This window comes from Myodes glareolus, chromosome 18 (genome assembly GCF_982192425.1).
Source record: "Myodes glareolus chromosome 18, mMyoGla1.1, whole genome shotgun sequence".
Taxonomy (NCBI): Eukaryota; Metazoa; Chordata; class Mammalia; order Rodentia; family Cricetidae; genus Myodes; species Myodes glareolus.
Genome location: NC_142043.1, coordinates 66387155 through 66411769, shown reverse-complemented (window position 1 = coordinate 66411769; position 24615 = coordinate 66387155). Strand labels below are relative to the sequence as shown.

Below are 24615 nucleotides of genomic sequence, written 5' to 3'. Positions count from 1 at the left end.
CTGTAAAAAGTAAGTCGTACTACATTTTTTTACTGAATTTTTGAAAAAAGTAACATACAGGGAGCTAGAGAGATGGTTCACTTCCCAGCACCCACTGAATCTAGAGGATCTGATGCCCACTTTTTGTCTCTGTGGGCACTGCATGCTCTTGAGGCACAGACATACATGCAAGCAAAATACCCATACACACAAAGTTGGAAAATTAAAAATATACAGTAAAATATACCCATTTTAAATTTACGTTTTTTAGGGTTCTAATGTCCATATAACTACTACCATTGTAACATAGTAATCTCCATAACTTCAAAAAGTTCTGAATGTCTCCTCCTAGTGTCCCTCGCCCCTTGCCCTTCCCCCTGCTCCAGGTAGCCACTGATACGATTTCTGACTCTGAATTATTCTTTTATAATGGAATCATACAGAATCATGCATATTACTGTGTTACGGGTATTAGGTTCTTCATCTGGACTGTGTGCATCAGTATTTTCATTCTGTTGCTCAGTAGCAGCCCATCTCAGAAGCATACCCAAGTCTGTAGCCTGTCTTCCTGTTACTGGGTACTTGCCACTGTTCTGGTTTGAGATAAAGCTGTTGTGAACATCCCTGTGCAGACCTGTGTGGGCATATGGCTTTGTTGTTCTTGAGTAAACTCCTCGCGGGGATAGTGTGCTTTGCTGGCATCTTTCTTTTTAAAAGTTCTTGAAGTACATTTGCTGTGCATCTTAAGTCAGGACGGCAAAGCCCACGGAATGAGAGAAATACCATTTTCTTTGTCATAAGGTAGCAGAACTTGCCTTCTCCCATGCCTGATCTCTGCTCTTGCCCTTAGATTCTGGATTTCGGACTGGCTCGGCATACTGATGATGAAATGACAGGCTACGTGGCTACCAGGTGGTACAGGGCTCCTGAGATCATGCTGAACTGGATGCACTACAACCAGACAGGTGCTGCTCCAGTCACCTGCCCAGACCTGACCCAGATGGGGGAGGGGCACTGCTAACATGGTTTTCAGATGACTCAGGGCTGGGTCTTTACCACCTCAGTATTCCTGGGAGGTCCACCATTTACCAGTAAGAAAAGTGTCCTTTTGTGAGATGGTTTGTTTATCCTAATTATATGCTAACTTATACAACCTGTGGAGCCCTTTATTGAGTGACAGTTTTAATAAGCTTATTTATTTCTGCAAAAAAAAAAAATGATTGTTGAACATCAGATGTCTTAAGTGTTGATTTGAGTCTTTTACTCCCAGTTTGTGTCTAATCTGTGGCTATGAACTTGAATAGAAACTGTCTGTATCTGTGTTCTCATTGCTATTCCAGTGGATATTTGGTCCGTGGGCTGCATCATGGCTGAGCTGCTGACCGGAAGAACGCTGTTTCCTGGTACAGACCGTATCCTTTAACACGTTTTTGCCCTGCTTCTCATCTGTGTTCTGCTGTTGTAGATGTGTGTTTCCCTTACTCGTTTGTGAGGAAGGCTCAGTTCCTTGCTTTTTAGTTCAGGTGTTGCTTTGGAGGTCTGTCCTCTTGTTGAATAGCTCACCTTGCCAAGCAAACAAGCTTAAAACTTAGCTGTCGTCTTTTTGCAGCCTGTCCTTATTAATGAGTTTAGTCTTCTGCAAACCCTTAGCAAGCGTGCCTGGCACCTGGAGCTTAGAGGGATCATGTTCTCACATTTGCTTACACTAAAAAGGCTGTGGCCCTCCCTATTCTGACATACCTGCTGACTCTTGTCCTTTTTGTTGCTTAACAACAAACAGTAGAAACAAGAGGAGAGAGTCCCCTGTTGTGTGCTTTTGTTTTCTACACAACATTGTCGTGGTTAGAGCCAGCCCCACTTGAGTCTCATACTCTGCACCATCTGGGTTCTGGGCACCAACCACCCTTTCTATCTGCTGGGTATGTGTTCCGTGATCTAGTAATAATATCGCCAAATGTGGTTTGAGACCTCTCTCCAACTCTGCTTGGGGAGAATGTTTAGATAAGAATGTTAAAACACAAGCTTAAATTCAGTCCTCAGGAAGGGTTTCTGCACAGCTCTCATAGCCTGGAAGTGATTTGGGTTGGGCTCTTAGAAACGACACAGCAACCCGTGCTTCATCTAGCTGCAGGGCTAGCTGACCTGCTACACCTGAGTCTGTGAGCTCACGTGCCCGCAGCTGGAGCTGCTCTTCTCCAGTGACTGTCCTGGCCGTTTCTTCTAGACAATGTCTTTCATGAAGCGGAACCTCTGCTCCTCTGGGTGCTACTGGACCAGAGTCCAGCCTCCCCGTGCTCAGCTCACCCTGTTGCTCAGCTCACCCTGTCACTCTCTGGGATGTTAGCACCTAGAGAATCTCCCTTCCTGTGGGATTTTGGTTTACATGTGTTACAGTCCAGGCTGAGAGGACCCTTCTGCTGTCCTCTGAGCCTGCCCTGATGCTGCCCTCTGGTCTCTTTCCTCCTTGTGGTGTCTCTCCAGCTCTGCTTTGACTAGTCCCAGACATACTTCATAGGCAGACAGACAGCAACATCCATAGGGAACCTCTCAGTTCCTCACTTTTGTAGTCCAGGTATTCATGGGTTAGGGGCCCAGACCCTGGAATTTAGATTAAAGCCCTTTTACTTCGAATTATGTGACTTTGAGCAAGTTTTCCAAGCTTGGTTTTTCTCAGTTTCCTTAACCATAAGATGACGTTAGTGTACAGTCCAGAAGGTGATTGTGAGCCACCAGGGAGTGCTAGCAGCATCTTCACCATGGCTGTGTCAGCCACTTGCCATGGCCACAGAGAGGCCTGAGAGAGGATTTAAAGAAAGGAAGATTTATTTTGGTTCATGGACTCAGAAGTCTCAGTCCATGGTGAGGCTGAGCATCGTGGTAGCGGGAGCACGTGGCAGAGGAGTCTGCTCGCTTCATGGTGGCCAAGAACCAGGAAACAGAAAGGAGATGGGAGAAGAAAGAAGCCAGGGACAAAATGTCTTTCTAGGACAGACTCCTCCCACCAGGCCCCACCTCCTAGTGTTTCCCCCACACCAAAATAGCGCCGCCAGCCAGGGACCAGACCTTCAGCAGGAGGCACTTAATATCCTATCCCTAGCCTCTGAAGGCCATATTCATCTTATAGAGCAAAATGCATTCAGACCATATTCAAGAGTCCAGGTCCTCTTGAGTCTCAGAAGTCAGAAGTGCAAGGCAAACTCTGAGCTGTTAGCCCCTGTTAAAAACAGATTATAGGGGGCTGGAGAGATGGCTCAGCGGTTAAGAGCATTGCCTGCTCTTCCAAAGGTCCTGAGTTCAATTCCCAGCAACCATGTGGTGGCTCACAACCATCTGTAATGAGGTCTGGTGCCCTCTTCTGACCTGCAGGCATACATGTAGACAGAATCTTGTATACATAATAAATATTTTTTAAAAACAGATTATATATTTCCAGTATTACAGTCTCATCCAAAGGTAAGGAAGGACCAAACCAATGCGACATGAAACACAGCATTAAAATTACATAGTTCAGGTCCATCATTAGAGAGCCAGGGTGGTGTGAACTGAGTTCCAAAGGGCTGGAGCAGCCCGGCTCCTGTGACCTTGCTGGGTGTATCCTTATGGCCTCTCTCTTGGCTCACTGCCTGTAGCTGTCATGGTCCACATTCTGGGTACTTGTGTTTCCTGGACTTCTTGCATCATCAGCTTCACCCTCACAGCTTCATGAGTCATGCTCTCAGGCCACTCACAGGAAATCCAGCCCCGGCGTACATAGCCAAGGGAAGTCTGGTGGATACTTCAGCCACCCTGTACTTGGATTCTGCATGTCTCAAAAGCCAGTATCATGCCAGTGACACCAAGGTCCATTGCCAACTTGGGCAGTAGCTTGCTTTTCTTTCTGGAGCATGGCTGCGTGACCTGTGAGTAGCTCAGCACTGTGACTGATTCTTGGGAAAACACTTCCTAAGTGGCCCTTAGTGGGCAGGGGTTCTGGAGGTGCTCTTTTTATGAGTTTACACTTGTATCCTGAACCTATAGTGGTTAGGGGTGTCTCCAACTTCCAAGGGTCTCTGGTGATTTTTCTGTCTTCTCTGCATGGAATTTTGTTTGAGCCTGTCTTAGTTTGTAGCCCGTTGCTGACCTAGAACTCACTGTGCATCTCCAGCAGCCTCAACCTCACAGTGCTCCTTTTGCCTCAGTCTCCTAAATACTAGCTGGCTGTGCCTGGTGTTGGGGCTGCCCCAAGGCCTTTGGAGCTCAGCTGCCACCACCCGAGCCTCCAGTGGTAGACCTGTGCTCGTTCTGGGACCTGGAGCTCTGCGTGCTAGACGAGCACTTCACGCTGAGTCCCATCTCTGGGCAGCTCTGCCAGGCTGGTGTCTTGAGTAAAATAGGAGTTAACCCACTTGGGTTTAGTTTAACGGGGTGAACTAAGTAAGCTTAGCAGACCTCTTCCATTTTTCTTAAGGTCTTGATGAATCAGGAGGTTCTCCTCACTGCCTTGTTCTGATTTCTAGAGTTGTTTCCAAGGCTTCTGGAGATCATGCTGACTCCACAGCAGCATGACTCCTGAGCCATAGCCCTGAGGTTTATAAGAGGCTCATTGATGAGACAGTGTGCTGGCTGCCTCTCTGCTGGGGTCAGTCTCCTCTATGGGTTTGTGTTTGCCTCTCTTTCAATCACTGTGCCTTTGGGATGTGTTATATGGGTGTTGTCATGAGCCTGTGGTGTATATCACTTAATGACTGATTTGATTTTTGTGGGAAAGTGTATATAATGTAAAATTCACTAATTTACTCCATTAACAAAATTAACCTCAACAATCTTAAACTTTATAACTTAACAGCACTAATTACATTCATGATGTCGGACAGTCATTGCCACTAACTACTATGCTTGTGACTCTAGAAGACCCTTCCATCTGGCTTAAGAAGAGTGTTCATAGTAGTTGTGTAGAGTAAGCCCTTCTCTAGAAGCCTGCCTGACTGTGTATCAAGTGAGTTCAGCCAACAGAACTTAAGAGCAAAAGGGGAAGACTGTAGACTGTTTTGCCAAGTGGAATCCTAATGTTTTCCAGATGCCACCAATTTTGAAATCTGTGAGTGTTAGGTATTGGAATCACTGATGCCAGTGATTCAGTCTAAGAGCAGGGAATTGTGTAGCCCTTTCCTTATCCAGTATCTACTAGTGATTACAGCCTTGACTTGTGTCTCAGGGTTTTATTGCTGTGAAGAGGCACCATGACCACAACTGCTCTTATAAAGGAAAACATTTAATTGAGGCTTACTTAGCATTTCAGAGGTTTGTTTAGTCCATTATCATCGTGGTGGGACATAGCAGTATGCAGGCAGACATGGTGCTGGAGCTGAGGCCTACATCTTGATCCAGAGGCAGCAGGATGTGAACTGTGTGCCATACTTGGCCTAGCTTGAGCGTAGGAGACCTCAAAGCCCAGTCCACAGTAGCATGCTTCCTTCAACAAGCCACACCTATCCCAATAAAGCCACACCTCCTAACAGTACCACTTCCAATGGGGGCCATTTTCTTTCAAACCACCAAAAGCTTGTTATTTTTCTTTCCTATGTAATCAGATAAATTTCCTTTGTGCATAAAAGTCCCTCCCCCATTATAATGGCTATGCTACTCTTAAGATGTAAACTGTGGTCTGGAGAGATGGCTCAGTAGCTAGGAGCATTGACTGCTTTTCCAAAGGACCCATGCTCAAATCCCAGCATGATGGTTCACAATCATCTGTTACTCCAGTCTCGGGTTCGGTGGCTTTTGGTCTCTGGGCACCAGGCATGCACATGGTGCAGGTATGCACACAGGCAAATACTCGTACACATGAAAATAAAGATTAAGAAAAAGACATGAGTGAGAGGTGCTGGGGCTGCTGGGTCACTCACACACCACTGTTGCTGCTCTGACCTATGTAATGTCCTCCATGTATTAGATCAGTCTCAGTGCAATGTCGGTCCCTTCTTCCCCAAGCATTTTAAGGAACATTGCAGACATACAGGATAATAGTCCTATGAACCCCGTGTCTGTTCCACCCAGATGATGAAATGTGGGTAGTTAAGCAAGCCCACTAGAGTATTTATCATATCATATCTGTTCATTGCTTTCCATTGTTGAGTTCCTTTATTTTCTCATTTTTTGTTTTTTTTTTCCTTTTCTTAAACTCAAGGAGGGACTTAAATGCTAGGCAGATACTGTACCACTGAGTTGCCTCTCCACAGTTCTTCCTCAAACATTGAAGATAAGTGTCTTATTTAGGGCTGGAGAGATGGCTCAGTGGTTAAGAGCCTCCACACCAGCCACTTTTGAAGAGGGAGAGAATTAGTTTCCCACAAAGTGTATGTTGAAGAAGAAAAGTATTTTATGAGATTTGTTGTGGGAACTCCTTCAGCCAATATCCTTTAAGGTATTGGCCCACTTTGTGCCTGATCTCATGTACTATGAGTGCAGACTGAAAGTGTGTGCAGCCCTTTTTTTTTTCCTGGTTTGGTTCCAGTTCCCAGTGCAGAGAGAGGACTGTGGATCTCCACCCTTACTGTGAGTTTGTCCCCAAATAAATAATCCTTTGTTATGCTCCATTCCAGGCTATTGTGGAACTCTTTGACACAGCTACATAGTTTATTATTTGCTCTTTGTCCTTGAGAATGTATTTTCCTAGAAAAGAGTAGATGTCTCATGTTTGTCCAAAAACCTTAGGAAATATTTGTGTGTGCTAGTGAAATTGACTATGTCCATACTCCAAAAGAGAAAGGAGCAGGTTGGGTTCCATTGAAGCCTGTCCTGTCCTGTCCTGTCCTGTTATTAGAAGAACTGACTTCCCTCCTGGAGACTTGTTGAACTAGGCATGAGGACATGGCACCTGTGGTCCCAGCACCTGTGAGTCTGGGGTCGGCCTGAGTTACATTAGTTTTCGAACTGTTCATTTTCCTTTCCCCTTACCTGGTTATTCTGCCTTTGACTTCTGTTACAGAGAATTGATCTCAAAAGTAACCTTGGGCCTAAATTGTCTTTTTCTTTGTATTTTTATAGAAAGACTGAGGAAATTTATGAGTTAAATTTTGGTATTGTCACCCTAATTGGAACATATTTTAAACTGACAGTAAACATAGCTTCTGTGCAGGGGAAGAAGGGCTGCACAGTTGCGAGGGGCAGCCAGCCCACTGTGGGAATGGCAGCCTGCAGTGAGTGTCACTGTGCTCTGAGCTTTGCCGTAGGTGATAGTGTTAGGATTGGTGGTGGTGGTGGTGTTTGTGTGCTTTGCGCAACAGCTCTCAGCTTTTATAGTGTGTTTACTACCTTCCAGCTCCCAGGCTGTGCTGCAGCCTCTTCATCCACACTGGGCTCTGTGCTCATGTGCTGTGCTTCAGATTCTGAAAGCAGCAAGCTTCTTAACTACTTTTTTTCTTTTTGTATAAACTACATAGAATGTGTTGTTGTGGGTTTTGAGAATAGGGCAGTGAGTCAAGTTGAAAAGCATATTATAGCTGGGCAGTGGTGGCATATGCTGGCACATCCCAGCACTCAGGAAGCAGAGGCAGGCAGATCTAGGCCAGCCTGGTCTACAGTGTGAGTTCAGGATAGACAGGGCTACACAGAGAAACCCTGTCTCGAAAAACCAAAAGAAGAAAGAAAGAAAAAAAAGAAAGAAAGAAAGAAAGAAAGAAAGAAAAGAAAAGAAAAGAAAAGAAAAGAAAAGAAGGAAGGAAGGAAGAAAGGAAGGAAGGAAGAAAAGCATATTACAAGTCTCCAGATGAGCCAGCATTTGTCAGGCCGGCTGCTCCAGGCAAGGTGCTGGGGAGATAGATGATGCCACCCTGCCCTCTAAACCAGAGTGGTCAGGCTGAGCTGACAAGGAGAGATGGCAGTGACTTGAACAGAAATCTTCCTCTGGTGGAAAAACAAGGTGGAATGTTTAATAGAGGTATAGATAAATTACTGGGGAGAAAAGCCAAGCATAAATTAGGACTCCAGATAACTGCTATGTACATTCCAGTAGCCCCAGTTCCTGGGGTGGAGGGAGGAGACTCAGTTTAGGTCACCTCGGCTACATAGTGAGTTTGAGGCCAGTCTCAAATAAGCATTTCCAGAGAGACTTCCTGTTTGTACAAGACATAGAAGGGTCAGGAGGAGGAGAAAAGGCTTCATGATGGGGAGTAAAGTCTGTCCTTTATAACAAGCTTAAAGAGGCTTAGAAGTGCCTGGAATATTGGCTGTGAGTTGAAGCGTTGACCCCATTTCAGAATAGTAGTTTGAGATAGGCAGAAAAAGTGTAGTGACATTTCATAGAGGGGCATGAGTGTGAAGCTGCTGAGTCAGTTATGGCTTTCACCCTGAGAGTGCTCACACCTGCAGACAGGGAGAAGGTGTGGAGTGCTTGCCTGCTGCTGAGTGAGCTGCCTTGTCAGAAAGGCTACTGCTCCTCAGAGCAGCTAGGATACAAGCCCGACTGGAGACCCGTACTCCTCAGCCGCTTCGCAGAGTTCTGAGGCATACATCGCAAAACCAGCTGCCGGGGACTGGAAGGGTCTGTTTCCCCTGTTGCACGTGTCTTCTTGCAGCAGCTACTCAGATCGCATGCTCCTGGGAGGTAGAGGTGTGAGTAGAGCTGGATTTATGGAAACCGGGTGGCTTTGTCTTCAAGGAAGATCCTCCTGTCTACCCTGAGTGACCAATGCCCATCTCACCCTCCCTCTGTCCCCACCTAGAGACGCCTATGTTTATATTTGCAGTGGCAGGGTTGTTTTGTTTTGGTTTGGGTTTGGTTTTTTAAACCATTCTCTACCTTGTGAAATATCTTATGTGGGTGGCCTTGCTTCTGGTTTGCCTTTAGTTTGCTGTAGGATGCAGTTGCTGGGTGTGTTGGTTTATCTCTTCTTACAGGGCCAGCTCAGTGACTGTTGTAGGCTTGTGAACTGTGAACCAGTGTGCAAACAACAAGTACACAGCACTGTTGCACTCCAGGAAAGCTTCATGTATGAAACAAGCAGCAGGCCGTGCCTTGCTGTCACCTTTCTAGAATCTTCTTTTTAAGCAGATTTTTTTTAAGGCAAGATGCCATCTTATTGCATAAGCAGTTCCAATAACTAGGCAGCTGTGCTGTGGTTTGCAGAGCTGTTCTCATTATTAAGTTATGCTGTCTTGCTTCTGTGCAAACCAAATCAAGAATTTTCGTCTACTCTATCTGCACTTTAAGTGTTGTTTGTACCTTTTATGTACTAGGTAATAATCTAGAAATTAGGTATAGAATGTGGGTGATGGCATACATCTGTCATCCCAACACTTGGAGGGGGGATGAAGCAGAAGGATCCTGAGTTCAAAGCCAGTCTGGGCTGCATAACCTGCAAAATGAACAAGAGCTGCTTCCCACCCAAGAAAGTAACCAGGGATAGATATCTTACATGCCTGGCCTTGCCTGCCTGTGCACTTGCTGAAGGGACAAGGCACAAGCACACAGACAGTTCCCAGACAGTGCTCAGAGAGTAAGGGATGTCAGAAGGTTGGGAGGGGGCATTTAGACTGGCACATGGAAAAAGGATACAGTCCTGCAGATCCTGGTCATTGGCGTAGATCTGAATAAGCTATTTAGTTGCTCACAGAAAATACTAAAGGCCATTTTTAAGGTGTTTTTCCTCTGACTAAAGGCAGTGAACAAGTAGAGTGTTTGATCTTCTGGTGAATACATGCACATTTGTTCTGAGTAGATAGCAAGGTGCTGGATGCCAGAATGAATATGGGCCCTTTGTCTTTATGCTTTAAACATTATGTGTGACATTAGCTAAACCTTTGTATTCCTTTGCATTCAGAAGGTTGAAGCCCGGTGTACTCAAATTAATTGGGCCACTCTTGATAGAAGCCATAGTGTGTTCCCTCTGCCAGCTGGCTGTTCCTCCTGCTCTGCCTCCTTGGGGGAGGGGGAGGTGTTCAGAGGCACTCTCAAGAGGGCGGGCTTTGGGATCAGAGCAGGCCTCCCAACTGTCAGATTGCAAACTCACTAGGTCAAGCCTTAGGGGAATAGTCAGAAATAGACCACATAGCTGTGTGCTCTGCTGCTGTTCTCTCTGCAGCCCTCTGCTTGCTAGCACTCCCTGCTTAGCTGGCTCCTGGTACCTTGTTGGAGATGAGATGGAGATGTAGGCTAGACCATGGGCTGCGTAGCACGGCTTGTTTTCCTCTGCTGTCTAAAGCCCAACCCCAGTGTCTTTACTTCTGCTGTGTGATGTTGACATATGTGTGTGTGGCGGCACTTTGAATCTTTGTACAGGAGTGTGTCCTGGAAGTACAGCCTGCAGAAGCCTTCCACCTAGGCTCTTTCACCATGTTGATCTTGTTTGGGGGTTTTAATTTTCATTGTTGGGATGTTTTGTTTGTTCTGTTTTATTTTGTTCATTGTTTTTGTTTTTCCACTTTTATTTTGTCCTGACATTTTCCTTTATAGTCCACCATTAGATATTGATCAGTTGAAGCTCATTTTAAGACTCGTTGGAACCCCAGGGGCTGAGCTTCTGAAGAAAATCTCCTCAGAGTCTGTGAGTTGATGCCTTGATTGTAATTACTGCCCTTTTGGGGAGCCACTTGCCTTCCGTCATTCTTCACTTTGACCTTTGAATGTCTGTGCGTGTGTGTGCTCTGTACATGTATATGCACACATGTGAGCCTGCATGTGCCTGCTTGCATGCATGAGTGTGTTTTATTCTATCTTTATCTGGGTGTGGACTTAAGATCATGGGAACCCCTTTGGGGCAATTTATGCTAATAAAACTGAGAGTTGAGATTCCAGTTCATTCTAAGAGGTTAATGGGAAGTCTATGTCTACTTCTGAGCTCTCGCTTCTCTCTGAGATTGTCCACATGCTCAAAGGCTTTTTCTGCTTTCTGTTGAGAGTCTATAATCTCTGAACACTTTTCATGTGCTAGTCTGACATCATCTCTGGGGGGTCACCTGCTTCTTTACTTCCCTCTAGTGGCACATCCTGTGCAGGGAGCCTTCCCATGGGGCTCCTGTCACCCACCCACCCACCCCCCAGACCACACAGAGAAGCTTGCTCCACTCCTGATAATCTGCAGACGGCTCTGAGCTCCTCTAGGTACCTTGGTCAATACAGTGACTAGCACGAGGGGCCACTTGGAACTTATGCTTTCTCTATGGAGGCCCTAAGAAGGTGATTCCAGTTTACTTTAACATTTTTGTTTGTTTGTTTGTTTGTTTACTGTTGATTGCTTTCTGAGGCCAGAAATTTTGAGGAAGCTAGGAAAGTCCCTTCTTCCTCTCATTCCCTCTTAGGGAAATAAACTGAGGAGCCAAGTCCCAGTTGTGCCCTCCAAGGTCCTCCTCCTACCACTTCCCAGTACAGGGGCCCTCTGCCCAGTTGGGCAGCAGGAAGCAGGCAGTAGCACATCACCTCGTCTTGGAAGGCCAGGACCCAGCCTGTGATGTGTGGCTGTACATAAAGGACCGTGGAGCTCAGAGCAGCTTTGAGTTTCTGCTCTGAGTGGGTAAAATGGTGTGCTGGACACACGTCATAGTGCACCGTTTACTTGTTAAGATAAGGAAGTGAAAACACAGAAGCCGTGACTGCCTGACTCATGCTCTGGGAATGGGAGCTCATCTTCGTGCACTTGCACGTTAGTGTAAAAGTCACTGTCAGAGTGTCGGCCCCAGCCGGAGAGCCGGAGCTACGAGGGGCCTTTAGAAAGGACAGGCTGTGTGGTTTGTTTTAGTGTGTTAAAAAGAACGGCTGAACGCCAGGTGGTGGTGGTGCACGCCTTTAATCCCAACACTTGGGAGACAGAGGCACGCGGGTCTCTGTGAGTTCAAGGGCAGCCAGAGCCAGGACTGTTACAAAGAAACTCTAAAAAAAGACGAGTAAGAGGACATGGGGCAGGGTGGGGCTTGGGAAAGAGTCCGGCTGGATAGAGGATGATCTTGGGATGTCCTCTTCCCGCCACCCTCTGCCTTGTAGGTGTGTGCTGCTTGCTATAGGTTCTGAAACACATCTGTGTGAAAGGTAATATACACTCATCACTAACCCATTATCTGTGTTTAAGAAACAATGCTGTATAAGTGGCCTAATAATGAGATGTCTTTATCTTAACATGAAATGGACATCATACATTTCAACAGTTCTACTGCAGCCCTGGGCAAGATTAAATCAGGTACCAAAGTAAGCATCCTCCCAATAATACTCTGTTATACATAGTAACGAGAAAGGAGCTTTTTGCCTACATAAATGTCATGAGTGGATCAGGGTAATCTACATGTTTAAAAGTGTTGGCAAGGGCTGGAGAGATGGCTCAGTGATTAAGAGCACTGCCTGCTCTTCCGGAGGTCCTGAGTTCAATTCCCAGCAACCACATGGTGGCTCACGACCATCTGTAATGAGATCTGGTGCCCTCTTCTGGCCTGCAGACATGCATACAGGCAGAACACTGTATACTTAATAAATAAATAAATCTTTAAAAAAAATAATAAAAGTGTTGGCAAGGTTGATTTAATGTTGATGACACCACCCAGTACTTTTGAATCTCAAAGCACATGATGCCAGTTGTGATAGTGCAAGCTTGTAACCCCAGCACTTAGGCAGAGGCAGAGGGATTGAAGAGTTTGAAACTGGCCTAGGCTACATAGCAACTTTGAGGCTAGTCTAGGCTAATTTTTAAGACATTAAAAAAAAAAAAGGCAGACAGTGATGGCACACGCCTCAAATCCCAGTACTCAGGGAGGCAGACAGAGGCAGGCGAATCTCCAAGTTCGAGGCCAGCCTGGTCTATAGAGTGAATTCCAGGACAGCCAGGGCTATGCAAAGAAACCCTGTCTCAAAAAATGAAGCCAGGTGTTGAGTTGTAGCTTAGTTACATCAACAAGACCATGGGTTTCTTCCCCAGAAGCCCATAAGGGTGAAGAGCACAAAGTGCCTAAGTACAGGTGGAAAAAAAGCCAGGTGAGTAAAATTACTGAGAAAATTGAAAAATGAAAGATATTAGTAAAGACTCATAGTCAACAGAATGCTATAGATACTTCATTTCTCCCAGGAAGAACAGAACAGTGATGCCAGCATGGACAGGCACACAGGACCTGAGTAGCAGAATGTCAGGATGGATTAAATAGTCATGATGGAGGCCCGAGGGCAGAACTGACTTGGCCTGGCACCTAGATTAACCAGAGAAGGAATAAACCACAGTACTAAGAAAGCAAAGCCCTAGCCGGGCCTTGGTGGCACACACCTTTAATCCCAACACTCAGGAGGCAGAGTCAGGCGGATCTCTGTGAGTTCGAGGGAGCTAGTTCCAGGACAGGCTCCAAAGCCACAGAGAAACCCTGTCTCAAAAGGAAAAAAAAAAAAAAAGAAAGCAAAGCCCTTTAGAAGTCTTTCTGACCCTTAGATTTGGGGGGGGGCGGTGGGGACGGGGGTGTCTGATCCTGTTTGACAAAAGCAGACAAAGCCAGATCCTGTACATGTCATTCCTAAGGAAAGAGTTGGCAGGACTTGGGCATGTGAGACCTAACTGAATCCTGCCCTGGCTGGTTCACTCTAAAGCCCTGTTTATTCTTTCTCTTATCATGCAGAGTATTGTTCAGTTTGTAGTTTGCTGGAGGGTAAGTCTAGAGTCTGTGGTCAGAGTGGCCAGTCCGTCTTTGAGCTCAGTAGGAAGAAGGGCAGATACATTAACAGTAATCTGATGTTGAACAGCGTTTGGCACACTCGAGCAACGCAGAAGCGGCATTCAGGGGAGCCACAATGAAGTCCTATTATTTGGCTTGGTGTTTATTAAAGATGAGACGTCAGCTGAAGGATGAACTTGATACTTAAGGGAGTAGAAAGGAAACTCACTAAATCATGTTAAGATTTAAATGCTGTCATCACTTCTGTTTGAGAGGGAGTGTGTGATACACTGGCAGTGGGTTCTTAGATTTTAGGAGCTGTAACTTATAGCTGGTGAACTGATCTTAGGACCCGCACGGTGGGAGAAGAGAATTGACTCCTACAACCTAGAGACCCCTGACCTGCACGCGTGAGTGGTCTGTGTGACCTGCCCTTCCTGCCATGCACAGACAGTGTAGAAGTGCAGTGAGTAACGCTTTGCCCCGTCAGGTAAACATGGCTCTTTGAACAATTCTGTTCATTGAAGCTAATGTGTTCACTCACTGTAGTATGGGGTCATTGTTGTGGCGTGCTGGTACCAGCCTGTGCCTTCTGTTTTGCTTTTGCCATCAGCTTTGTATGTGTTTGTGGCATGCTTCTTTTTTTTTTTTCTTTTTTTTTTTTTTTTTGAGGCAGGGTTTCTCTGTATAGCCCTGGCTGTCCTAGAACTCACTCTGTAGACCAGGCTGGCCTCAGACTCACAGAGATCCGTCTGCCTCTGCCTCCCGAGTGCTGGAATTAAAGGCGTGCACCACCACTGCCCAGCTGTGGCATGCATCTTAAATGTAACATTGCCAGTGTCTTTGAGACTTGGCATAGCTCAACACCCACTCTGCTGGTATCTCAGCTTGGATGTGACTCCTAGAGAACTGTGTCCCCAGCACTCAGCCTCTTCCTCGGTGGGTCTAGTGGGTCTTTCAGTTTTCCAGAGTTTAGTCACCATTGTCCCCATCTTCTGTCTTTGCCATTGTGGCAAACAGGTTTTGACTGTTGGTACTTCAAAACAGTTCTCTGGCTAACATCCTGGATCAAGGAGCGTTCTGCTTCCAGGAAACTTGAATTATTTAACAGTAAAGTTGACACTTAGGGAAAAGCTGGTTTTTGTGTCTGCATGGCCACTCACTGGCTAGGTGCCTAATAGCTCCTGCCATTCTCTGAAAAATGTTTTAGCCTTAGACTCTGAGCTGGGGCAGGTGGGAAATAGAGTTGTTTTGTTTGGGGGTGGCTTTTAGACTTTAAAACAAAAACACAGCTAGAGTTGGTTTTTGCACTGTGTGTTTAACAATACCCTTGACTAGGCGTCTAAGATATTAACCAGCTTCAGCAGATAATGCGTCTGACGGGGACACCCCCTGCTTATCTCATTAACAGGATGCCAAGCCATGAGGTGAGAACAAACAGCACATTCAGGGAGGTCTAACTCAGAGGCCACCTTCTCATTGTAATGTCTCTGTCTAACCAGCAGTTTCTAATGTCACCAAATGCTTGCCTGTGCCCTCGCCGAGGACTGCTGCGGCAGTGACTGGCTGTATGCTGCCAGGGTACTGGCATTTGGGATGAAATGTCATGCAGACTGAGGCAGTGAGATAGTGTAGGCTTGTAAGTGTAATCTTCATTGGTGTTTGGTTTTCTGAATCTTGTGCTTGAGGCCCCATGTGTCTTTGTTGGTGTGTGTAGTTAGTATGTGCTACAGCTTCATCACAGGTGCGAAACACCTTCTGCTAGTGGATTGCTGTGTTTTTTTTAAAGACACAAGTGGTTCATATTAAATATGAGCACTCGGGCTGGAGAGATGGCTCAGCGGTTAAGAGCATTGCCTGGTCTTCCAAAGGTTCTCAGTTCAATTCCCAGCAACCACATGGTGGCTCATAACCGTCTGTAATGAGGTCTGGTGCCCTCTTCTGGCCTTCGGGCATACACGCAGACAGAATAGTGTATACATAATAAATAAATATTTTAAAATAAATAAATATAAGTACTCAGGTAGAATCAGGTTCTTGACCAGTTCATAACCATTACCCTATCTCCAGTCTGTAGTCAGAGGTGACTGGGGTACTTCTCACAGGCCCTTGGTATTTTGGGGAACCAGGTTATCAAACAAACAAACCATCATGGCAGCACTGTTTGCATTTCAGTTCTGTCTGAACACTCTCCTTGTCTGCACTGAAGGACAGCTTCTCTGGGGGAGATGGGTCTCTACCTCTCTCTTCACTTCCTTCTTCCAGTCCGCATGGTTATGTAGGAAGGGAGGACAGCCATGTGTGTCTGTTGCTATGACTGCAGGTTAGAGTGGGTCTCTACTGCAGTACCAGCTCCTCTTCCAGACGTAGCTGACTACGAAGACAGTCTGGGAAAAGACCGCTTCTTAGAAGTCTCGGTTCTCTTCAAACTTCTGACCCTGTCTGTGATGAGAAAACTAATGAAGGGTAGTTGATTGGTTAGCAGTCTCATCCCCAGGAAACAGAACTGTGGGTGAACAGCAAGAATACAGTCAGTCAGTGGTCTCAAATCAAGGAGCTGAGGGGCTGGAAGAGGAAGGCTGACAGGAACCACTGAGACAGTGATCCGCACTGGGTTGCTGACACTCCGAGAGCAGTAACAGTACTGAACACAGTCATTCTGAGAGTCCATGTTTTTACAGGCAAGAAACTACATTCAGTCCCTGGCCCAGATGCCGAAGATGAACTTCGCAAATGTGTTTATTGGCGCCAATCCCCTGGGTAAGTTGATCTCGTTCATTTTGTGACATAAATTGGGGACCTGAAATTTTGTTCTGTAAGTGTCTTTGCATCTTAATAAATATGGTTGTTACTTTCCGCTTATGCTGTCACATGTAAAGAGGAATCGTACTATGGGTCACCGAATATGGAAGGAGAAAGGGTGCATGTAGACACCAGAAAACTGTAGGAAGACGGCAGGAGACTAGAAGCAGACACTGATCCTCACAGCCGCTGGTGGCAGATGGGGCCCAGCTGAGGATAGAATGCAGAGACAGGGCTGTGCTTAGTGCCCAGCATCCTGTTGCCCTCCACTCTCACAGACTCTTTCCTCCTCTCTCTGCCCTTCAGGGGCCTAACCAGCTGCCTTTGCAGAGTTAATTTGCCATCTCAGACTTTAGGGAATGGCTCATTTCCTGCCCCCATCACCTCTAGGATCCCCTGGCAAACGGAAGTGACAATGGTAGCTAAGAATGTGTCTTGCCAGGGGTTGGAGAGATAGGTCAGCACTTAAGAGTACTGGCTGCTCTTATAGAGGACCTAGGTTTAGTTCCCAGCACCCACATGATAGCTCACAACTGTCTGTACTCCTCTTCCAGGTGATCTGGCACCCTCACACAGAAATACATGCGTATAAAATAAAAATAAATCTTTTTAAAAAAAAGATATGCCTTAGCCAAAACTCTAGTCACTATTCCTTAAAGATGGGGCTAATATGTACTTCGGCTGATTCCAGCATCTTGCTGAGGTGCTTGTTCCTTACTCTGGGACATTGTAGTGGGCAGTAGTAGACACAGAAGGCCAGACCACAGACTCCTGCAGTGGGAAGGGAGTGAGTGGGTGTGGCAGCTGGTGTCCTTGACCTCCTCACATTCCTGCTGCAGAGATTACTGCAGGCTGCTTTTAAAGCTTACTTCATGCGTCTGTGTGGGTCGTGTTACTTTCTGAGGCCTCCAGAAACCGTGCACCAGAGTGGACCAGAGTCAGCTGTTGCCTCCACAGAGCTGGGAGCCCGGGCAGTGGTTTCAGAAGCTGTTTCCCATGCAGGAATGCCATTCATAGCCATGGTGCAGTGGGCTGTGCACTCTCTGTGACTGTGGCGATTCCTGTGGCAGGAGAGGTGCCCGCACTCTTGGAGGAGTGAGTCCAGCCTAAGCTACATCAGTCAGGTCTTGGGAGTGCAGGGTGCTGAGAGGTTGGGTTGGCTTTGCAGCCTCCGTGGCATGCTCTCATTGGTTTAGCTGTGAAGTCTCTGTGATCTGCAAGGTCTCCGGGATGCTAGGGGATGGAGAATGAGTCCACCCCAGCACCCCACATTTCAGATGCACCGGTGCCTGTTTGGCTCCCTCTTGTCTGCCTCAAAAGGATTTCTTCTGTCTATGATTGAAGTCACACACATCCTGATAGGTGTCCCCATTTAAACACTGAAAAGAACCAGCTACCAGGAGCCAGTCCAAACTTCTGGGGAGTGAAATCTGGTGCTCAGCACAGCCTGCTCATAACCAAACATGCCTCAGAGCCTATTGCCAAGCATTGATGTCAGGGGGAACACGCTGTGTAGCTGGGCTGTACACCAGTGACCTGTTAGCTGCCCTGTGGTCAGACCCTGGCTCCGCATCACTGCTGTCACTGAGCAAAGCATAACTGAGGACTTCATTGTGTCTGCCACGATCCCTGAGAAGTCTTTTTCTTTCTTCTACCTTGTTCTCATCTAAGTACATTGGTCCTGAGGATGTGTAACTTCTTACCATAGTGTGGTAGGCACCCATCCATTTGTGTTCAGTATAAAATCAACAGATTTGTGGAAGACCATGAGAAGAATATCCAGGCAGTTCACTGGTGCTTCAGTATTGTTGAAGACAGTGTCATGTGGCCTGTTTTCTGATCCTCTGCTTTCTCTCCCAAGTGCTGGGATTACAGTGTGCAAAACCATACCCAGTGTGTGCAGTGCAGAGATTGCAGTGTGTACCACTGTGACCATCTCATTCAGTGCTGGGATTACAGTGTGCACCACCGTATCTGGTGTATGCAGTGCAGAGATTACAGTGTGTACCACCATACTCTGTGTATGCACTGCTGGTTTGAAATCAAAAACCTTGTACACACTTGGCAAGCACTCTACAAGCTACATCCCAGCTCCCCTTTAAAGTATAGGCTCACGAATCTGAGCGTCTGCATATTTCCTGTGTCTTCTGCACCTCAAAGCTTGTATTTCCTGTGGATGACTATGGAGTTCTGGCTGCAAGATGCTTGATTACTGTGATAGCAGAGGACATGATGTCTTCAGGAAGCTTTCCTCCTCCTTGGCACCCACAGCCCTGCACTGTGAAGAAACCATCTGGGGCTAAAGAGATGGCTCTTCCATGGGATCCAGTGACCTCTTCTTGCCTTCCCCACCAACAGGCATACACTGTAGTGCACATAGAATTCTAAAAAAAAATTCCGGGTGGCAGTGGTACATGCCTCTATCCCAGCACTCAGAAGGCACAGGTAGCCAGCCTGGTCCACAGAGTGAGTTCCCGGACAGCCAAGGCTGTTATACAGAGAAACCCTGTTACAAAAAAAAAAAAAAAAACAGAAAAGAAAAAGAAGGAAGGAACCTAGAGAGCCTTTTTTTCTCATTGGTAACTGCTCAGGATGGCTTTGCCCATCAGAACATCCTCCTCCTCCTCCTTCTTCTCCGAATTAGGCAGCTCTGTTCCTCAACCTCTAGTGAGGCCATGACACTGAGGAGAGAAAGATCAGTGATGCTAAAGCCATTATCGAAAGTGACTGATGCTCACCAGGAGCCAAAATATTCCCAGATGACTCACTTGGGGAGAGAAGGAAATGCTCTCAAGATGCCAGCACCTTTAGCTTCGCTGGCTGTGGAACAAGTGGCTGTCGTGCCCCACCAGTTCAGAGCACCACGGCCTGTGACGTGTTTGTGCCCAGTGTGCCTGACTTCATTCTGACCAGAGATTTAGATCTAATTTTTTTTTTGATATATCTAAAGAATTAGAAAATGGGAGGGTGGGTACATCAGTACAGAGAAGTAGTGGAAACCTGCGATGGCTGTCTGCTGCACATCTGGAATATGCCAGTGATACACAGCCTGTCCATCCCTGTGCTCAGGAGAGTGAGTTCAAGGTCAGCCTGGACTAGATAAGACAGCTGCAGAACAACGAGAGAGAGAGAGAGAGAGAGAGAGAGAGAGAGAGAGAGAGAGAGAGAGAGAGAGCGCGAGAGCGAGCGCCCCATACGCAAATCCTGGTTTGAACAAGTGAGTTGTAGGAGACAGCTGTGAATTGGAGAAGGTTTGGGTTAATGACAGTGTCATGGTCGTGCAGGACCATGTCTTTGTGCTGCAGTGGTCGGGCTATAAAGTGTCATCTCAGTAATCTTCAAACAATTCAGGAAAAGCACAGAAATAAGGTGAGAAATTTGTCAGACGTGGACTGATGCCTGCATGGGGCATGGGTGCCCCTGCTGTCTTAACAGCTAGTTCTGGATCTCGGATTTTCAGTCATAAGGATCAGATGATATCTTTATCGAGAAGTATCTTTTCTCCTGCAACCCTCTGGGAAGCCCTCAACTTGCTAATTCTTTGAAATTCTGGATGAATATTTATATTGTTGGTATATAACATTATGTACTGTTATATAAGTTGTATAGTATGCTGGGGGCCTTCAGTCAAACAGCCTGCCTCATAGATTGCTTTAGCCATCAACCTTCTTTTCAATACAGTTTGGTTCAGTAGTCACAGTGTGGTATTGACATTGCAGAAAAGCTTCTTCAAAGCCTGATTTTGGGGAGTATATTTTGCTTTGTTTTTGAGGGGTTATTTTGGGGGGTGGCAAGACAGGTTCTCACTATGTAGCTCTGGTTGTCCAGGAACTTGCTATGTAGATAGACCAGGCGGGTTTCCAACCCACAGAGATCCTCCTGCCTCTGCCTCCCAAGTGCTGGGATTAAAGGTGTGAGCCACCTCGCCCAACCCAAATTTTTTGTTTCAAATCTTTCTTTTAACAGTTTGTTTATTGTCCTGGGTTTCAAACCCAGGACATGAAGAAATGTTCAGAGAAGTACATACCTTCCCAGCCCAGTAATTTTCTTTTTTAAAAAAAAATAATAAACATATAGTATATTTATTTTCATTTTTGTATATGCTTTGATGTTTTGTCTGTATGTATGTCTGTGTGAGGGTGTCAGATCATAAGAGTTAAAAGTAGTTGTGAGCTGCCATGTGGGTGCTGGGAATTGAACCCGGCCCTGGAATAACAGCCAGTGCTCTTAATCACTGAGCCATCTCTCCAGCCCCTCCAGTAATTTTCTTAAAATGTGCCAGCTAGCTTCATATGTGTTCGCACAGGAAAGGGGTTGCATACAGGAGCAGATACCTGAGAAGATTCTTTGTTTAGCTGTTGTGGTGGTGGCACTAATGTCATGTGTTCTCTTCTCGTGGACAGCTGTGGATCTACTGGAAAAGATGCTCGTCTTGGACTCCGATAAGAGGATCACAGCAGCCCAAGCTCTGGCACATGCATACTTTGCTCAGTACCACGACCCTGATGACGAGCCTGTGGCTGACCCTTACGACCAGTCCTTTGAAAGCAGGGATCTCCTAATAGATGAGTGGAAAAGTAAGTCCAGAAGTGGGCTAGCATGGTCTCAAGAGCTTGATTTCAGTTTATTCTTGGTTTGTTGTTTTTCTTTCTGTAGGGCTGGCTGGCTCTCTTGGAACTGGCTCTATAGACCAGACCTACCTCTGCCTCCTAAGTGCTGAAAAATGTGTACCACCATGCCCGGCTTACTGGACTCCACATGTACTGCATAAGTGTTCTACCACTGAACCACATGACCCACCTGAGAGCTTATTTTTAAAAATCTTTCCTGGGGCCAGATGGTGGTGGCACAGACCTTTAATCCCAGCACTCGGAAGGCAGAGGCAGGCGGATCTCTGTGAGTTTGAGGCCAGCCTGGTCTATAGAGCAAGTTCCAGGACGGCCAGGGCTACACAGAAAAAGCTGTCTTGAAAAACAACAACAACAAAAAAATCTTTTCTGGAAAAAATAAGAACTCATCAATGGCCACCTAGTATTGTGGTTCTGGTACTTGGGGTCATTCATACTGCATACATAGGTAGTTTGAGGCCAGCCTAGGCTACATGAGATCCTGTCTCAGTAAAGCCCTTGTGAATGGTTATTGCCAGCTCACTAAACTTACACCCATGTCTTTGGTGCATATGTTCCCTGATGCAGTCTGTAGATGCACACTCTTCACACTGACAGAGCTTTGAGGCTCAGGGGTCGTGGTTGCATTGACAGCATCTCTTTGGAATAAGTAGGAAAAGTGCATTTTCAGTGTCTCAGTTGATAGAACTAGGGCAAGAGGTTGGTTGGTTTTGGTTTTTGAAGACAGGGTTTCTCCGTAGCTTTGGAGCCTATCTGGGAACTAGCTCTTGTAGACCAGGCTGGCCTCGAACTCACAGTGATCCGAGTGCTGGGATTAAAGGCGTGTACTACCACCGCCCAGCCAGGGCGAGAGTTTTTATAGTTTACCTTTGGCCTTGTTAGAGATTGCCAGGAATAGAGCCACATCTCCTTCATCCAGTGTCAGATTCCTTCATAAATCACAAGGCCAGCTCTCATTAGCCCCCAGAGCTAGGCCTGTCGTCCACTGCAGCAGTAATGAGTGGCGGGATCCTCCCCGTGTGAAGCCATGCTGCAGGTCATGAGCAGGCAGCAAGGCAGATGAGGGAGTGTCTGCTGGCAAAGACAGCGGTCTGTTCTCACAACTCACCCTTCCTTTCCTGTCACAGGCCTGACCTACGATGAAGTCATCAGCTTTGTGCCACCGCCCCTTGACCAAGAAGAAATGGAGTCCTGAACACCTGGTTCTGTTCTGTCGATCCCACTTCACTGTGAGGGGAAGGCCTTTTCATGGGAACTCTCCAAATATCATTCAAGTGCCTCTTGTTGAAAGATTCCTTCATGGTGGAAGGGGGTGCATGTATGTGCATAGTGTTCACGTGTGTGTGTGTGTGTGTGTGTGTGTGTGTGTGTCTGTCTGTCTGTCTGTCTGTCTGTCTGTCTGTCTTTGTGGATGGAAGTCACTTCATGAGTTGTGGATGCTCCATGGCAGCCTCTCCTGCTTTCTCAGAGTCCGGGCAGGCTGATGGAAACTGCTCTCTTGTTAGGGATGCATTAAGTGCAGAGTAAAATTTTAAAGATCCCTATTCCTAGTTACACTTTTGCCACTCTGGCTTCTCTTGTGTTCCTGCCTTTTACCACACACCACAGTGGTGTAGAGAGGCCATCCCCCAGCCATGCATACAGCCGAAGAGGACCAACTGGCTCCTGGGCTCTAGCCTGTGGTTGGCTTGCTTACCGTGGTCTTCAGAGCCTGACAGGTGTGTCCAAAGCTGTCAGTTTGTGCCTTAAAAGGAGAAGGACGCATAGAAAGTTACAGAACCGCAGCTGCTGACATTCTGAACCAGGCCAGTGCACAGGGCTATTGGGTGACCAGTAGTGAGCTGGAAGAAACAAGGCAGCCTTCAGGGAGGCCGTGTGTGTATCTGTGTCTCTGTTTCCACACGCGCATGTGCATGCATGTCTGTGTGGCCGCCCTCCCTCTCCCAGGAGTGAGCGGTGTCTGTGCTTACCCCTCACCTCAGTACAGAGATCTCCAGTGCCAGGTGCAGGTTCCTGCTGTCAGCCGCTTCCTGTGCGCTCTTCACATCTAGCAGAGTGCGGGTGTGTTTGCATGCTTGTACAACCCCTGTCTGACTGCCAGGTGCGTGGAGACTTCCTGGCAGCCCTAGTCCACGTTGCCTCAGCTGATGCCATGGGCACGCTCCTGCCTCCTCACTCCAGTGCGCCTGTGTTGAACACAGCTGATCCTCCAGGTGCTAATGGTGCAGAGACACGCGGGACGGACAGACACCTGGAGGCCTGCCATCTGACTGTCACCAGTCAAGGGGAAACGAGGCCTTTCCTGAGAATGTCCTCAGCTCTGGATATCGTCTTCTCCTCACTTGTGATAACCAGCTAAGAAACTCTGAACCGAAGTGAGGAGCAAAGTCTTGTGGGCCAGGACTCCTTCCAGTCTCTCTCAGTAGTGTTGTTAGGGCAGAGCCAGGCGGTCAGAGGCACCTTTCCTCGGAAGGGTCCTCCCGGCAGCTTGACATTGACTGATTCTCAGTCTCAGTGTTGATTTGGGGAGAAATCAATTTTGTCTTGGAATTTTGTATGTTTTAGGAATCCTGAGAGAATGTGATTCCTTCTGATGGGGAGAAAGGGCAAATTATTTTAATGTTTTATATTTTCACCTTTATAAAGATGAAATCCTCAGGGGTGAAGAACTGTTTGCATAACTCTGAATTTCAGGCACTTTGTGCTATATGAGGACCCATATATTTAAGCCTTTTGTGTAATAAGAAAATGTACAGCCAATTCCAGTGTTGGCCGTGACAGGTCTTGTATTTAGGTCAAGAGGTCTCTATTCTCTATCAGTGCAGGGACGTGCATGCTCCAGACTGCCAGGGTGGGACCTTGCGTCATCCAGGCCAAGGAAGAGGCAGACTGGCCAGGCCTTGCCACCTCAGCGTGCACCTCAGCTCCCACACCCCAGCAGGACGCATCCTAGTGGTGTGTCTGGTTATGAAGGCGAGTGTGATTCCCGACAGTTCTGCTCGGATTACTTTATTCAGATGTCTTTGCACATGTGACCATGCTGTGTTAAGAGGCCATGCTCCAGAGCCCGGATTCACTAGAGCTGGCTGAAGAGCTCCTGGCATCCATAGCCAAATGCTGCCATCTCCCAGGTTCTCCTCCAGAAAACAAGGGAATGAGGGAACTGCTGTTCTGTGTGTATTCATGAACTCGGCTGTAGTCCCATATGCCATAGGATGTCAGGCAATACCACTGGGTAAATAAAGCCTATTTTTCAAATTCAGTGCTTTCTCAAGTTTACTGTGTTCCTCTTCATGGTGGTGGTTTCAGCATGGCCTGGCACGCGTTTCCGGCAGACCCTTTAGAGCTGTCCTGTTGCGCTTGTGGTAGAGTCAGCTCTCTGCTGTGAGCTCACACGGTAAGAGCAGCCTGGGCTGGGCCGGTAAACACCTGTTTCCACAATGTCACATGATTGAAAGGGTCCAAAGATTTTATTTTTTTTTTTTGTAGCATGCATGAAGTGGTGTACAATTTGAATCCCAGTGACCAGAAATTAAGTCTGATTGGAGAATGCCCACAGTTTGCTCCATGCCCTCTGTGGCCTCGTTACAGTGAGATACACAGTGAATTT

The 24615-nt window shown here is 46.8% G+C and overlaps 1 protein-coding gene across 3 annotated transcripts in view; it reads left to right on the top strand.

Moving 5' to 3' along the window:
- Mapk14 (mitogen-activated protein kinase 14) overlaps positions 1-24267 on the top strand; it is a 63123-nt gene extending 38856 nt beyond the window's left edge. For 2 of the 3 annotated variants that reach the window (XM_048451211.3, XM_048451209.3), the window contains exons 7-12: positions 830-944; positions 1320-1391; positions 10423-10502; positions 16257-16335; positions 20781-20954; positions 22133-24267. In XM_048451211.3, coding sequence (XP_048307168.1) covers positions 830-944; positions 1320-1391; positions 10423-10502; positions 16257-16335; positions 20781-20954; positions 22133-22200 — 588 coding nt within the window. In that variant the 3' untranslated portion in view covers positions 22201-24267. Of the gene's footprint in view, positions 1-829; positions 945-1319; positions 1392-10422; positions 10503-14922; positions 15003-16256; positions 16336-20780; positions 20955-22132 lie in introns of all 3 variants that reach the window. The other variant, XM_048451210.3, reaches the window with a different exon arrangement.
- Positions 24268-24615: the final 348 nt, after the last annotated feature.